The following is a 17,201-nucleotide window of genomic DNA, read 5'->3' on the forward strand; positions in this document are numbered from 1 at the left end:
GTCCAGAGGTTGCCCTGTTCCAAGAAGCTAGGTTGGCCTTTTGAACCTCTGCCCCTCCAGGTCAGACTTCAGAAAACCATTTTAACAGATGCTCCCCACCAAATAAGGATCTATTGTGGGAGCTGGGTTTGAATCCTGCATAGACTCTTTGAATTGCCCATTTATTTTTGCTTTTCTTAACCCTATTGACAAAAAAAGACACTATGGGGTTGATGCTTATTTACGTTTGGAGAATCAGTGAGCCTCAGGACTTGGGGACCAAGGGGATATTGTACTGATGAGCTTTAGGAGTTTGTCACTGATCAAAGTGTAAACGTTTGGGACACCTTGACATCTAATTCCATTTTTTGGATCTTTCTCTGCAAACAGTCACACATTTTAATAACAGAACTACAGATTTCCTTAAACATTCTTCTTTATTGACATTGCACTGAATTTTTGATTTGGTTTGGGTTACAGCAACTCCATTATCAGTGGTTTGGCACGGTACACTTAATGATATTCTAATGTATCTCAAGTGCTTGATCTTGTCATCATGGCTGACTGGATCTGGATTGACGTACTTGGCGGCTCAAGCAAATCTTGGGACATTCTGAACTGTCCAGAATTCTCAATGGTAGCAGCCATGGAGAGAGAACCAATCTCTAAGCATCCTTGTGATAAAACACAGGTTCGACTCCAAGAAATCGTGTCCTTACATCAAGGTGCAGCTTCTCATATTACCGTGGTAGAGGCAGGTACATCGACACGCACTTTACCGGGAAGCTGAGAAGCAGCAGCAACAGCAGAGAAATGGTCCATAGGTTGCAGAAGCAAGGCACCAAGAAAACGGCGACCATCAGTGTGTTAAGACGTGGCCCTGTCCGTGTCAGCAGGGTTTAAATCCCCTGACGCCAGAAAACTGGTGCGGGTGGTTCCCGGCATCTTTGCCTGCATGGGCGGGAGTGAGGATCCAGTCCTCTGTGCATGCGCTGAATGGACCTAATGGCAGTGCACAATGCTTGTATGTTCGCCGCATTCCAGCGGCCCTGCCAGATCCCGTCCTGCCTTTGGAGCCCGCACCCGGCCTTCAAATCATCTGAAATCGACAGCGAGGGTACAACCTGCAGGTCGGTACCCACGGGGCGCAGTGGTGATACGACGGTGACTTGACAAAGGCATCATATAAAATGCTGATAGCCGAGGGGGCTCTGTGCGCACATTTGATGACTGACAACAGGTAGTCCTTTATTGCCCAGGACAGGTTTAGATGGAATCAAGCTGCGGATTAAAATGCCAAGGTTCAGAAGCCCTTGATATCCAACACATTTGTTTAGTCCCCTCTCTTCAGTCAACATTAAAGAAGTGACAATGTGCTTCTTCAATGAAATGTCCGCTACTATTTTGGGCCACCTTTTTAAAATTTCTTTTCTTAGAAATTTGGGTTGGGGCTTGGGTAACAGAAACTGCCTTTCCACTTGCTCAACACTTTACACTGACTATTCGAATGGTGTCTCTTTATTGAAATGTGTGCTACTATTTGGACTACTTTTTTAATTTCTTTCGTTTTAATTTTGGGTTGCTGATATGGAGATGTTAACCTCCTGTAAAGTTCAAAATGCCACCAATGGCCTCAGTGACTAAGTCCTCTGCATGATCCCGTTGGTGGATAGTGGGGCTACCAAGGGGGCTGGAAAGCAGTGGCTCACAGAGCAATCATAGATGCTTCTGCACCTTTAAGAGAATCTAGGAGTGGTGGTCCTGTGGAGCCAACTGCTCCCGCACACTTGCCTCCCTTCGCAGAGGTGACGAAAATCCTCCAAAATCTACACAGAGAAAGAGGGGTACCTGAGCTAGGCCAGGGAATTCCACAGGCAGACAGCCAATCCTCACACAAGACTTCCACATTCATACATTTTGGAACAGACTGAGTCTAACCAGAATGCATGGTCAGAATGTGACAATTAGATAGAGGCCACCTTGGACTAACCTGCCACACATCCCACCTCACATCTGAGCTTGGACCCAATAAGCAGTCTCTATGTCAATGACCTAAAGAGGAAGAAGTACTTGGGAACTCCAAGATCCCAGTCACAGTTCTTGAAGACCCCTGACAACCATACAGGCCTGGAAACTGTGAGTCCCAAGTTCCCTATACCAAACCTACAAACCTGAGTTCCCTTAACTTGCAGAGGGGCTGGAAGATAGGGCCGGCTAGGGTTTGTTAGGGTGAAGGGGGGCCACCAAGGTGGAGGGACAAGTCGATCCAAGTCCCAAAACAGTGCTTAAAGCCATCCCCAGTGGTGTAGAATGGCAGCCAATCCCGATCCCATCTGCCACACTTTGAGTCCCATTACACCAGAGGGAGGCCAGAAGGAGAGCACCAAGCCCTATCTATTAAAATCCAAGAGCTCAATCTGTAATTGGTGGATTTAGGAGAAATAACTAATTTGAAGCTGGCTGAAGGCATGAACAGAAGCTGGAAAAGGAGCTAGAGAGGGAGATGGAAAACTGGAATAGAGTTCCTGGAGCCTGAGGATACCAGGAGGCAGGAAGCTGGAAGAGTGACCCAGAAGGCTGGGCTAACGAAGACACAGGAGGCTAGGGAAAGCAGACCCTGTAGGTCAGAAGTTCAGAGACCTTGTGTGGTGGGAGAACAAAGATAAAGGAACTCATTTAGTTATTTAATGTATTTATTGTGCATTTGTTAGGCGCTTATACAACAAGTAAATTGTCTTTCAAAGCACCCACATGGCAACTGGGAGGGAACATGGGATTGAAAACAATATATACACTGCGGAGTAAAGACAAACCTACTAGGCCTTGTGAGTATACAGAACGTGCAAGTGCAAAGAGAGAAGAGGGGGGAGGGAGTGGTGGTAAGTGCTGGAATGGCTATGGTCGTGGGTGTGCAGCAGATGTAAGTTGCAAGTATAGTACGTTCTAGGGAGCGTTCAGCTGCAATAAGTGGGTAAGTGCAGTCCTACAGTGGGGGTAGGCCAGTGGGTGCCGAGGCAAGTGCTGTGTGTAGGCAGAAGCTTAGGCGATTGGGTGTGGGAGGCCAGGGCCCCAAGGACACACAAGGACCCTGGCCACCAATCGTAGTGACTGTGAGGTTAGCAGAGGAGAGAAGAAGGGAAGGAGGAAGTGAAAAGGAAGTACCTCTACTCTCTGTCCTCTGCAACTCATCCAAACAGGACTGCAAGACTTGTCCTTTGCCTCAAACCCAGGGATAATATCTCTCCAGCCCTGAAACCTCTCCATTGGCCCCCAGTGGCTGCAAGGATCGAGTTCAAGACCCTATGCATTGTCCACAAGGCCTTCTGGGGCATGGGACCACAATACCTCCAACGTTCTCTTCGGAAGTATCTTCCTACTCGAGCTGTTCACTCCTCCAACTCCTTGGAGGTCAGTCGCTTTTCTAAGCAACGACTTGGGGGCAGATCTCTCGCTTCAGCTGGTGCCTCCCTCTGGAACAGCCTACCTGCCTCTCTGAAACTTGAGCAGAACCATCTCCGGTTCCGGAAGCATCTCAAGACTTTCCTCTTCGCTTCTGCCTTCTCTCTTCGTCTTCCATGCTGATCTCCTGTCTGATACCGCACTGGTCACCTGGCTACCCTCTGAATCACGGGCAATGGTCCCTGCTCTCCCAGTTGCACCCCTGCACTGCCCCCTGGCAACCCTGGACTTGGGTCTGTATCTGCATCCCTACAGTCCCCCCTACCTGCGCTTATCAGACACTTGTTGTCTGCACTTAACCTTGCACTGCCACATGCTGGCTGCACTACTTGTTCTTTGATGTTGATCCTGTGTCTTGCACTTGCTACTCCTCCCCTTCCTCTAGCACGTTCCCCCTTCCCTCTCCCCTGCACTTGCGCAATCTCAATGTCACTAGGCCTAGTAAGATCATTGTCTTTTTTTCCCTTTCCTTGCCTCGTTGCGCCTTGAAACACGTGTGTATCGGTGTGTTATAAATACCATATCATATTTTATAAAATGAAAGTCTTGACGAGCTTCCTGAATTTTAGGAGTTCCGGCTCAAGACGAAGAGGAAGGGGGAGGCTGTTCCACAATAGGGAGCATGCTGAAGCAAGAGATTGCCCTCTGTTTAGCAAAACACTTCACACACAGAGAGTTGGTACCAGATGAACGTAGAGGTCTAGAGGGAGAATATTTAGTGATAGCAAATTGCAGATAGCGTGGTCCCCGGCCCCAGGCAGCCTTGGGGATGATGCAGAGGGATTTTTATTTAATCCGTGCAGCAACCGGGAGCCAGTGAAGAGTTTGTAGGGCTGGAGAGATGCAGTTCCTGGGTTTGAGGCCAAGGATAATTCTTGCTGCCCTATTGTGGATCAGCTGGAGGGCTCGCAGGGAGGAAGAGGGTAGATTCACGAGTAGGCTATTGCAGTAGTCAAGCCTAGAGGGAACTAGAGCTCTGGGTTCATTGAGCTTCTGGGAGAAGTGAGGAAAGGAAAATTCCTTTGAGAAGGAAGAGTTGAAAGTTGGACTTCTTGGCAATGTCCTGAATGTGAGGGAGGAAGGAGAGAGAAGAGTCGAAGATGACTGCAAGGTTTTTGGCTTTGGATGAAGGAGAAGGAGGAGAGCCCATAGAGGATGGCCAGAGTGAGGGTAAGAAAGAGGAAGCAGGGGTCCCAATAGGAAGGATCTCGGTCTTGCTGGCATTGCGGCAGAGATCATCGGAAGTGCACCAGGACTGGATAGCAGATAGGCAGTCTGGGATAAGGGAAGGAACAAGGGGGTCAGCAGGAAGTTTGAAGAAGATTGTGTCATTGGCGTAGCACTGGAAGTTCGGGGAGAAGGAGGAAATGATGCATGCCAGCGGAGCAAGGTAAGTGTTAAAAAGCGAGGGGAAGAGGTTGGCACCCTGGGGGACACCACAGGTGGAGAAGGAGGTAGGCGAGGGGAAGGTGCCCAGAATGACCTGGGATGGACGGTCAGTTAGGAAGGAGGTCAGCCAGTCCAGTCCCCGATCTGAGATACCCAGGGTATCATAGAGCCGTTTTATGAGGATGTAGTGGTTGACCGTGTCAAAGGCAGAGGCGAGATCAAGTAGAATGAGGACAGCTGGATGTTAGAAAAGATTCTCTTTACTGCACCTTTCCTTCCACCTTTATGGAACCCCCAAACTTTTTGCTTTTATTTTTGAATCTGACCTGTTCTTTTTGCAGTACAGGGAAGCCTTAAGCATCACTGCACTGGCCTTTGCTCACATGTTATGGTGAAACTGATATGTCCTTAAGGCTATCAGTACTGGGAAACAGTGTTTCCCTTAGTCGTGTTACTATGTTGCAACTTGTGGTTACTTTTGTATCACTAGTGGTAACCTTTTATCATTGCACAAAGCAGCTTACACAGCAGTGCAATGGGGTACATATTTGGTTTGCCCTAGACTAACACTCAGAGAATATGTGGTTACTGTAGATGTGCTTAAAAGATGGGCTGGTGGCAGCAGTGACTTTTCCCCACTATTTGGGGAATTTCGTTTTAGCTTTACCGCGTTTACTGTGTTTGGCTATTAACTGTGGCTACTGGTCAAACATGGCAGTGCCACAAGATTTTTCGCGTGTTCTTTTTGCTTCTTGTTGTTTAGCCTTCTTCCTGGCTTCAGGGGCCAGGGACATCCTTATAAGGACTTCCAGTGCCCGGGAAAGCAGCAGCTTTTGGCGGGCTACTGGAGAGCTATGTGTGTTTGCAGGCATGATGTGGGTTGGGTCAGTCTGACCCCAATCCACATACTGGTTTCTGTGTGTCTGAGTGGTATGCATGAGTGTTCCCGCCAGTGGTCCTGATTGGACCACTGCTGGTGTGTGTGTGTGTCGGCTAGTCCTCCTATTGGCTAGTGGGAGTTTCAGCTCCTACCTGACTTTTAGGATAAGAAGGGGACCCCTGCAACAATTCTTCAGAGATCCTGGAGAAACCTGAAGGAGCCAAGTATCCTGTCCAGCTGTGAGACCCGCAAAGAAACCTGAAAACTTGACTGAAGGAGGCCTGGTAACCAACTTCTGCTGCAGCCCTGGGGGAACCCTGTCTTGCTCGTGATCTTCAATAGGCCTGCAGAGGTGCTACGACGCTTGGAGTGGAGGAACCATCCATTTCCGACGTCTGCTCAGTGCCCAGCACAAAAACCGCCTTCGGAAGTGCCCTGGAACAGTCCTGTGGCTGACCAGTTTCGTGTTTGGGCTACCGTGCTAACTTCATGTCCGCATCGTGGACCCTCAGCTGCCACTGCAAGGCTCTCTCCTGCGAAATGTCGGCGTACTAACACAAAGGGGACCCGAGATAGATTGGAAAGTCTGACCACAGCTACTGAGTCCTGTTGCATCGATGTGTGCAGCGTGCACCGTCCGAAACCTGCTTACTAGACACGAGTCCAGTCCTGAGAGGGGTGCTGCATCGTTTGTTTTTGCAATCCTTGACCAAGAGTCCTTGCACCAGCAAATGACACCAACCAGAGTGAAGCTAGAACCTGCAACCCAGTGAAAATCGAGGACCACAGATTTTGGCGGGAAAAGCAATGTAGAACACCCTTCTTTTGTTCTAACAAGTCTGGGGAATATTCTGAGTAAGGGGGTAAGTTATTGAGCTTTTAACCTACCCCTATACTCCCATTATAAGTCAATGGGCTTATAATAAACCTATTTCTAACACTTTTAGCTTTGGCAATGCCTGCCTTTGCAAGACTTCTGACTGTTGGGGATAATGTTGGGCATTAGTCTACATTGAACCCTAACTCTAAGAACCCTTCACTGGACCCCAGACACCCTACCTGCATTTTTCCTGCATTCCAAGTTCGGTGGAACTGTATCCCGAACAAGGCCCCTGGCAATTTAGGGCTGGACAATTTTAGTAAGGCACCATCTCTGTGGACCTTTTTGTGTATATTACTTGCCTATCCATTCCTTTGCAGGAGTATTTGGTTTGTAGTGTGCATTTAAACCAAGTGAATGTATATATGTATTTAGTTTGATAGTGCTGTGTGATAAGTCTACCTGCTTGTATTAATTTTTCTATAGTGTGCTTTGGCCATAATGTGACCTCATTGTGGACCCTTTACAAGCTCACCCCCTCTGAAGAACTTAGCCTAGACCGCCTGTCACTGCTACCCAAACTGACTGGCTACAGCTTCCCAGAGCTGTCCCTGTCACGTCACAATATAGGTCCACCAGACCAGAGTATAGAAAATCAGTCCTAACACTGGAGAGTTAGTCTCCAGAGATACGAGCACTTCTTCACGGGTGTTCAGAAGAGCAGTTTCCTTGCCTCTGAATGCTCGGAATCCGGAATGGTGGTCGTGAAGACCGCAAAACAAGTTCAGTGTGTGAGTTTGAGGAAAGGCCAACTTCTCCAGGAGTTTCCCAAGGAAGGGGTTACTAGAAATAGGGCGGTAGTTGGCTGGACAAGTCGGGCCTGCTGAAGGTTTTTTCAGGAAGGGTGCAAGAGTTAGTGCTTGAGGGAGGAGGGGAAAGATCCAGTAGCAAAAGAGTGGTTGCAGAAATCAGCGAGAGCTGGGGCAAGAGAGACAATGTTGTCCTTGATGGTTCTGGAGGAGCAAGGGGAAACCTGTTTGGAGGAGACCTTCATAGAGCGGACAACTGTGGTGACCTCATCAGGTGTGACAGGGGAGAAGGAGGAGAGAGAGGAAGGAGGAGGGAGGGAGGCCATAGGAGGCAAGGGGGTTGGGGAGGTGTTCACGGAGAGGGTAGCAAAGAAGAGGGGAGGAGGAGACTGCAGAAGGGTTGGCTAGTTCCCTGCAGATTTTTAAGATTTCAGCCGTGTTGTTGGATGCACCAGATACCCATGCCTGGATGTGGGCCCTTTTCTTGGCACGGATGGAGAGTCTATATTTGCTTTTGAGCAGGCGGCATGGCCAGTTTGTCAGAGGGTGAGCCTGAGATTTGCCACTTCGGTTCCGCAGCTCTGCACTTGCATTTCAGGGCTGCAAGTTTAGAGTTGTACCAGGTATTGTGCTTAGAGGCAGGTTTCAGACGGATCCTCATGACACAGGCAAGAATGTCCAGTGTTAGTAATGGCCAGATGGAGGTTGCTGAGAGCAGAGTCAGAGATTGAGTCTGGGGTGGAGGGAGAGCAGAGATGAAGGTGGATGTGAAGGGAGCGGCTGACACTCGTTTCATCTGGTAGATATACGTGAACAAGGTTGGCAGGGTTGGAGGAGGTGCGGTCAGAGAGCCAAGGGGACCCAGATAAGAGGAGAGGAGAGAGTGGTCTGACCAGGAGAGAGGGGTGATCAGTGGGGCAGGGGGTGAAAGATCCGAGTGGATGAGGGTGTCAAGGGTGTCTCCATATGAGTGTGTTGGACCAGAAGGGAGAATGGTGAGGGAGAGTGAGTTGCAGAGGTCAAGGAGGTCAAGGAAGATGGTAGATGCTGTGATAGAGGAGTCCAAGTGGATGTGAAAGTCGCCCAAGATATGGAGTTTAGAGGTGGTTGAGAAGACAGAGGAGTAGAAATCGGCCAATTCAGAGAGGAACAGGGTGGTAGCATCAGGCGGCCTGTAGATGGTGGCGATGGTCAAGGAGGAGGAGGGAGAGATGACCAACTTGCACACCAGGCTTTCAAAGGAAGAGTAAATCTGGGTGGGTATGAGGGAGGAAGGAACCCACTCAGGGAAGATTAAGGCAACCCCACCGTCAGTGTGGTTAGGCCGTGGCTTGGAAATAATCTTGTAGCCATCAGGGAGAAGGGAGTCAAAAGCAGTGACTGAGTTGACATTGAACCATGTGTCGTGAGAGTGAGAATGTCAAGGTCAATTTCTTCAAGAAGGAGGCAGATGTCGGCAGAGTGTTTGTTGGCTGAGTGGGCATTAAGTGTGGTCAGGTGAAGGAGGTCTCCACCTTTGAAGGTTTTCCGAGGAGGAGTACAGGGGCGTGTTACACCGGTCAGAGAGAGTGGTTGGGGAGAGGCAGGTGAGGGAAGGAAGTTGAGGAGGGACAGCAGGCGCCGATCAAAGAGAAGGGGGTTAGGTTGAGGACCCTGAACCAAGATAGAACTAGTGTGGTAAATATTAGTGATACAGCGGAATGATGAGAAGCCCGCCAAAAGGACTTCCCACTTGGTGCCACCATTAATGGGAGAGGATGTGGAAGGAGAGAGAGTGGAGATGAGATGAGGAGTCCAGAGGTCTGGGGAGGGGACAGAGACAAGGATATCGGTGAAGACATCTGGACGTTGCACTGACGTAGGTTTCTGCGATGGGTAGGCCATGCTTGGCACTCAGGATGTCTTTTCTGTGCTTTTTTCTTCCAGACTTTGTGAGAGAGGGAGGGTAGATGATAGTGAAGCAGTTGGCGAAGATAGGAGAGCTGGTGAGTGCCTTTAGGGTGGCAGAGGATAGTTGAGGGAAAGAGGAGTGTTTGTACTGCACAGTCTTAGCCCAAGCTACCAATTGGCCTAGTAGTTACGGGAGGGGGACACAAAGCAATGCAGCAGTGGGATGCAGAATGTTACAAATGCACACACCCAAATTCAAAAATCAAAGCAGAGCACACAATGCAAATACAGCAGTGGGGTGCAAGATGTCACAGATCCACACACCCAATAATTATAATTTTGTGGTGTGTGAAAAACTGTTGTAGTTCTGTTACTGCCAAAAAAGGGGCAGTGATGGAATTACCACCACTTTTTCCATGCACTGCCAAACTTGTAATGAGTCCTTAAAATTGAGAATGGTTGCCAGACGAAAGGCCCTACCGCGTCATTGGCTAGGAGCATAAGAACCAAACTGAGGTGGGTAGGCTGCAAAAGGGAAGCCTTTAAGGTTTTATTAGCATTGTCCATCGCTTTAAATGTGATATTTCATACATCTGATGATGGGGAATATTTCAAGTATGTGAATCTATGAAAGATACCAATGCTGGAGAAATACAGTTACAGGTAAGCAACAAAAACCTCTTACCTCAGCCAGGTGAACACATCCAGAAAAATACATGCGTGGCAAAAGGATTTGAATATTGATTTAGACTCTCAGGACTTAGACTTGGATGCACAGTTCAAGTTAATTTACAGGTAGTGTGGCTACCCAGTTTTGGTGAACAAACAGTATACAAAAAGTAAGATGAATGCTAAAGGAATTGTGGAGGGTGGGATCTTTCTATCATATGTGGCGGAGCTCTCAAGCGCTCAAGGACCTTTACTTGGATGTCAGGTCCTACATAGAACTGATGAAGGGTTTGTCAGATCCTAATTGTCCTGCATTTTGTTTTCATGGTTGCAGAGCCGAGGATGACACTGGGGCAGATTTGTCAGATTCACATTTAGTTTTGTGCAATTGTTATTTGCTTGGTGGTGTACCCTTAGGCTTTGTGGAAAGAGGAAATCTCAAACAAATGTAATGTGTCTTACGACACGGTATCGAAATAAGATGATGGAAAAGATCACATTAGATCACAAGTATCATATTTCTGTGTTGGAATGTTATGCTACATGAGCACCTTTCTTGGCATGCACAACTAAACACTAAAATGGATTTATGTGCCCCACGTGTGTGTGTGTTGTGTGTGTGTATGTGTTTGGGGGGGGGTGCTGGTATACCTATTATCCAATAAAGAAAGGCTGCAAAGAGGACACAAACTTTCAAAAATAATATTCTCATTATGCTCTCATGTACAACCAGGATTGTGATTTTGTGCGAGATACTAATTAAAATTAAAGTAGCATTCCCTCATTCTTCATCACACATTCCATGCTGATGCCCCTGCCAACCCCGTAGCAGCTACGATCATAGCTTGGAAACAACTACTGCAGGTACACACTGGTCATCACCCATATTACAAATGGCTGCCCATTTGGCAGTTCCCGGGCCTCAGCCCTACTCATGATAAACTTCTAATGAGGCACTGGGAGGACCTGGGCTACCGAGCACTGACCGATCTCTTCCCCGATGGGAAGTTCATTACCCCGCAGACATGGAGACCTGGGAACTCGGGCTCAGCACTGGAAATGCTGCAGTACTTCCGGTTAAGGGCAGCAATTCACGCTTGGTGGCCCTCCTATCCCGATGAGCCCCCAGACTCGCCTGAAATCCAATACATCATCGTTATACAAAATGCAGATGGCTAGCACCGATGAGGCACTGCAGCCGGCGGGCGACATGTGGAGTAACGAACTGGGCGTACCCCTTTCAGATGTACTGTGGAATAAGATGTGCATACACACACGTAAAACCTCCCTAAATGCCACATATAGATGTATGCAATACAAACTCCTGAATCGCTTATACTACATGCCACACAAGGTGGGACGATTCACACCCGACCAGCCCCAGCCATGCCCTAGATGCAAATCCACTGCTGCTGATCACATACACATGTTCTGGTCTTGTGAAGCACCGGGCCCATACTGGGAAGCCGTCATCGAGGCTTTATCTGAAATAACAACGACCCAGATCTCTCCTACACCTCTTGCTGTCTTATTCGGAGTGTGGGATGAACCTGAGACAAGAAAGATGGCAAAATTTCTGAATGTTGCTACCATGGTAGCTAAAAAATGTATCTTGCAATGCTGGAAGCGCCGCTCCCCCCCATCATTCGAGATGTGGCTAAAGGCCCTCACTTGGACTCAAGTGTGCGAAGAGGACTACATTAACACTCTTCCACTGACTTCCCGCCCTAGAAATGTATGGACAGAGTTCTGTAGTTATCTGAACAACAAGGAGGATTTTGAACTTGCATCATCACCCCCACTTGATGAGTTAACTTCAGCTATCCCGTAAACGCTCTGTATTACATACCCGAGAGCGCATCTCCCTAACAGGTCTCTTCAATATGTGAAATGACTTGCATGCAACTGTGTTACCATCTGATTTGTGCACTATGTTGATAATCTGTACTCTTTCTATGCCAATAAAGAAAAGTTTAAAAAAATAAATAAAAATTAAAGTAGCATTCTTTTTTTATTATCAATAATTGTATTAAGAATTAATTCATACGTTTGCATCTTGCATATTTTCATCACTCTTAACTCTCCACGGGTTGTTTTATATTAAACGTAAAGTGCATGCTGGCGACTACCAATGATTGCTTACCATTTTAAATATTCACATGGTGGAGGGGAAAAGAAAAGAGTAAAACGGTCCACATAACTATTTATTCTTTCATTCCAATCCGTCTTGTTAAAAAATAAATACTGCCTTCAAATTACACTTTGCACGCAGCATTAATTAATGTATACCTGTGGAATCTGTCTGGTCTTGTGGAGGTGCAAAACCAAGTGAGATTCCATAGAAGTCAATTTGTTTTACGCCTGCATGAAAATCTCATACAGCTGTAAATGGAAATACACTAACAAGACAAAAGAGGTCAGCACGGCGGAAAATAATTTCTTACCTCCTCTCTCTGCCTCTCATCCGCCTTGTCACTGCTGCAAAATGGGGCAGAACAGGATATGGAGGCGTAAAAGTATTACACGTCGCACCCGTTGAGACCCATTTAAAATTATGCTATCTGCTTATTTACAAGGCAAAACCAAAAGCTGATGGATGGAAGGTTTTGAATAAATCATAACCATGGTCACAGCTCTGGGCAATCCTTCAGACCATCGTTTTTCAGCCTGTCAAGCCATTACAGAAGGGGAAATACCATATGCAAATCAGGCATGGTTCCACCCGAAAGGGGCAGTCCAGCCCGAGCTGCTAGGTCACATCCATTCTTTATGAGACTACAAGCATCCCAGACATGTTTCGGCCTTGCAGACTGGGTCTGACCTGTCCACACAATTGATTTACAAACTGTTGATAGAATGATTGTCGTGTAGACAGGAATGTGATCTCAAAGCCCAGTGTTGCCCTTACTGTTTCTGTCCACCAAGATCAGCATTGTCTACTGCATAATTCTTTGATGAATGTTTTATCTTCTTTGTGGGTACCATGTACTGTACAGAAGAGGGTAGAAATGAAGAGAGTAACAAAGAATTGCTCAGCTCTCCGACATTTGTACATTTCATTCATAGAATTGGTGACTTTTTAAATATGTATTTAAACACAAATATAATGTTAACTTTGAACTTATGTTTTGCAGTAACCACCACAGGCCAGGATATTTCATTAATTTTGTCAGAAAAAACATTCATGACTGAAAAACCAATGAAATGTAAGTATCTTACTTATTATCATATTTTCTGATTCATATGTATGCTGAAACATTTTGGCAGATAAAAAGACACAGGTTTTTAGGTCAATGTTATAGCATAAAGGAGATGGCATAACAATATACAGGCATCCATTGTAAACGTCATCATTAATGAAAGAAGCATTTTTGTAGGTACACCGCAGTATGCACTGGTCTATATCAAGGCACAAATGGACTCGAGCTCAGTGTGTAGATGCTGGTTCAAAATGGTTGCCCAAAACCCTCAAGGATTTAAAAAGAAAAAGTTTATTGCACATTTTATTGCACAAACAAACAAACAATTTTCATGTAACCAACAAACTTATCACAAAATACAATAGTGCTATCATATCCATAGAGCTGCTAAGCAGATACACGATTCACACTATCAACAGCAGTAACAAAATGATCCCTATGTACAGGAGGGCCCAATGCTCTCCCTTGGGTCTTGGCATCTCTGGATCAGGAAAGGCATTCAGAAGACCAAGAAGGAAAACAGGCAAAGACTCAGGCTGGAATTTCAAAGCCATCTTTATTCTTTGGGTACAGCAAGGCAGTACACAAGTCATCATACATCAGAACTCCAACAATTATCAAATGAGCTCTGATTTAAGCCCCCTTATATTCAGTTTGTATTTGGCACAGCTCTCTATTTTATGATGTAGTTCGCTCTTATTGGTTTAGGTACTCAAAGACAAGCCCTTTCCCCTTCTAGGGTTGGTTGACTAAACTGTCACTCTCCAAGCACCCATGTCATACCTACGCATGTAACTAATTAAAATTGTGTGAGATATTCCTGACCTTTAAATTGAATCCCTTGATATCTCAAGAAAGAACATTTCTGACTAATATCCTGAGATATCTTTAAAAAGCAGCACCATATCTCCCTGTCACAGGAGCCCAAATATGGGTGTCAGCTGTGTGTCCTCTCTGTGAACTCAGTAACTGCTGCTATCTGACCAGATGTCGGTACTCTTGCTACCTTGCCTTGATCACCAAGTGCGTCACGTCTTGAAGTAACTGCTGATATGTTCTCTTCTACTGAACTATCAGTGAACTGCTTTGAGGTAATTATATGATAATTTCTGGCATGACTTGCAAAAGTCCACCATCTTACTTTTCAGCAAGCATCTTAGAAATTGCCTGACTATGCCTGGTTATCACAAAATGGTGGACCAACATATTTTTGATCAGAACTAGGTACCTGCTCAGATTTAAATCTAGATTTTGAGTATCTATGATAAGCATGAACTAGTTGACATACTCTCTACTGCGCAAGACGTTCTGAACCCAGAAAATACATGTCACCCTTAAAATGTGTTTTCTTGCCCTCTTAAGCTCTACAGGGTGGATTTTTGCACACTCAGAACTATTGATCATCCTGACAAGTTATCTGCATTCCGTTTGAGGGGGTGGGGTCTATCTCCTATACAGTCAGTTTGAGGGAGGGCAGGATCTACCCTCTGTAGACCTACGACATACTTACAGGATTCCTTATTGTGTTGGGATCTGTGTAACACATACTGCATGTACAATGGGCTCTTCTTTGACATGTTTTATATCATGTTGAGACCTGAGTCATGAATTTATGTTGATCTCTGATGTAGTTACTCCTAAACATACAGACCGAATGACAGCTAACACTCGCGTGTATAGATAAGTAAAGACTATCATGATGGTGAAGTGTGCTCAGACTCACATACTGATCGTGCAATACAGTCTCCAACGTTTTCATTCATACATTTATAGCTGAGATTATTTCATCCCTTACTACTTGTTGCATTAATAAGTATTCCTCCCATGCTCAAGAGCCTGAGCATGATGGCGGCAACTTAGTGGCGCTCCCATAACTAGCCTACCTTCTCAATAAATAATAAGTGTCTTAGGCTGCAAGTAGCATGATGGGGAGGGATGCCGTTGAAACTTGCTGATCACAGTGAATGTTGTGGTGACTGGGCAGGTGGGCCTCACAGGAAGAGATCAACTCCATTCACCACTTTTGCCTAGAGGCTCTGTGCAGAAGTGCGGATGGAGCAGCTGCTGTAGGTTGTGGACCTGGCAGCCGAACAGAAATATGATAGTCTGACCTGAAAAGAGGTCACTGATCGGCGGCTGGGACTGCGGCCACAAGAAGGCAGCCGCGTGACCTATACGAGCATACCAGCATATCCCGCCCACTGACGCAGGATACACACCCACATTGATTGTGGCATGCAGAGCCGGAAGGCTGCCAATTGGCACTTTCCAGGAGGAAAGATATGGCATCCTGTCCACTCTTCCTGGCAGCATCTGAGGCATCAAGTTGAAGGGAGTTCCACCTTGGCATACAAGGCACCACAGGTTGAATGGCAATGACGCTCCCACTGGGGCATAATGGGGATTATCACATGGTACATGGAGGGGTGATTGATAAAGGTGGCAGCCCATATGATAAATGGCTGATGAGGCCGCAGGGTGCCGCGATTCATATGCCTGACAGGGGGATCTGACTAGCACAAATTATTACCAAAAATGTCATACTAAAAGGATTTGCCTGAACTAAATATGACTGAGAAAACACACACCCAGTGTTTGTTGGATGTCGACCTTTCGAACAAGCTGTATGATTGAGCGCACAGTATAACCACCTACATGTGGGTGAAAGTTAAAGGGGTGACAACACTAAGTAAAAATGAGTAAGTTCTATCTGCCGGACCTGAGCTGGGACTGAATCACATTAATCTGCAAGGGCCTGTGGATAGGACCCCCCATAGCCTCTCCAGTTAAGAAAATCTTGCATTTCTTTAGATACTAACTGTATATGATTACACCCTCTCTCCTAAAGATTTGTCTTATAAAGTTCCTGACTTGTGATGACAATGTCTTCTGAAAACCTTGGCTGTAGTAACCCTGTAAGATTCACAGTAAATATCTGTGTTCTGGGCTACATATCATATGGTCCAATGTAGCGCTTGCTGCTTTGTGCAATGGCCTTTGTGGCAGCTTCACACAGCTATGTGGAACTGGTTTGGTAAAAAGCACTTGGTCATTCTCTCTGCATTCCTTACAACACCTCACTAATCGGTCTATGCCCATGTTGATCCTGAGTCACCAGAGGCTATCTATTTATTACAAGAGCGTTTTTGTGAACTACCTGGCAGGTCTATGTGGGCCTTTTAAACAAATTGGGATTTGCCATCTTCAGGAGGTATTCGTTTGCTGCCTTTTCTCAGAAAACAACATTCTATTATGCCACTGTGAGATTGTGTCACTGTGAGAGTGTCCACTGTGAGCTTTGCCACTATGACCTTTTTCCACTGTGACGTGTTACCACTGAGAGGTTTTGCCTCTGAGAAATTGCACCTCTGAGAAATTGCACCACTGAGAAATTGTTCTGCTGAGAAATTGTGCAGCTGAATAATAGTGCCACTGAGAAACTACCATTATGAGACTACTGATGTTTTTTCCGCTGTGATGCTTCTTTGATAATATACTTCTCTGGTACTCTCCCATTATAATATAGCACCACTCATATAGTCTGTCACTCATAGCCCACCACAGTGATAGTCAACATCAGTAACAGTCCTGCCGCAATGATATTATACTCCAGCGAGACTTGCCTCCCGGCGTTACTGTAGCCCTGCAATATTGCACCCGCAGAGATTTTGCGCCCTGATTTTGTTCACAGACGACACTATGCACTGATACAATCATGCCCTGTCAATTTTGTGGCCCATGATACTGTGCCTCATGGCACTGTGCTTAGTTGGTATTGTACCAGGTGGTGTTGTGCCCCTGATTTGTTGTGCTCCTGTGATGTTATGCCTTTATGATATGGCACAATCTGTGATGCAGTGCTTCTGTGATATGGTGTCCATGTGATGCTGTATTCCTGCAATATTTTGCCACACAATATTTTGGTCTTGCGATATTGTTTTCCTGCAATACTGCACCCTGCACTACTGTGATAATGCACCACTTACGTTTCATCCTCTCACACTCCACCGAAATTACATCCTAAGTCCAGAGACAGCTCATGTCCAGAGGTCCATGTGGCATTGATATTATCCTACAATCAACAAAATACAAACAGCTAGTTTGGA

The 17,201-nt window shown here is 46.2% G+C and overlaps 1 protein-coding gene across 1 annotated transcript in view; it reads left to right on the forward strand.

Moving 5' to 3' along the window:
* The window catches only part of LOC138467288 (uncharacterized), a 5,113,521-nt gene that overhangs the window by 2,330,365 nt on the left and 2,765,955 nt on the right, over nucleotides 1–17,201 (forward strand). Inside the window, exon 12 of the mRNA XM_069607285.1 lies at nucleotides 13,030–13,101. Within this exon, the coding sequence (XP_069463386.1) occupies nucleotides 13,030–13,101 (72 nt within the window). The remainder of the gene's footprint in view (nucleotides 1–13,029; nucleotides 13,102–17,201) is intronic.

The sequence above is a fragment of the Ambystoma mexicanum genome, chromosome 4q (assembly GCF_040938575.1).
Source record: "Ambystoma mexicanum isolate Mex_15411 chromosome 4q, UKY_AmexF1_1, whole genome shotgun sequence".
Taxonomy (NCBI): domain Eukaryota; kingdom Metazoa; phylum Chordata; class Amphibia; order Caudata; family Ambystomatidae; genus Ambystoma; species Ambystoma mexicanum.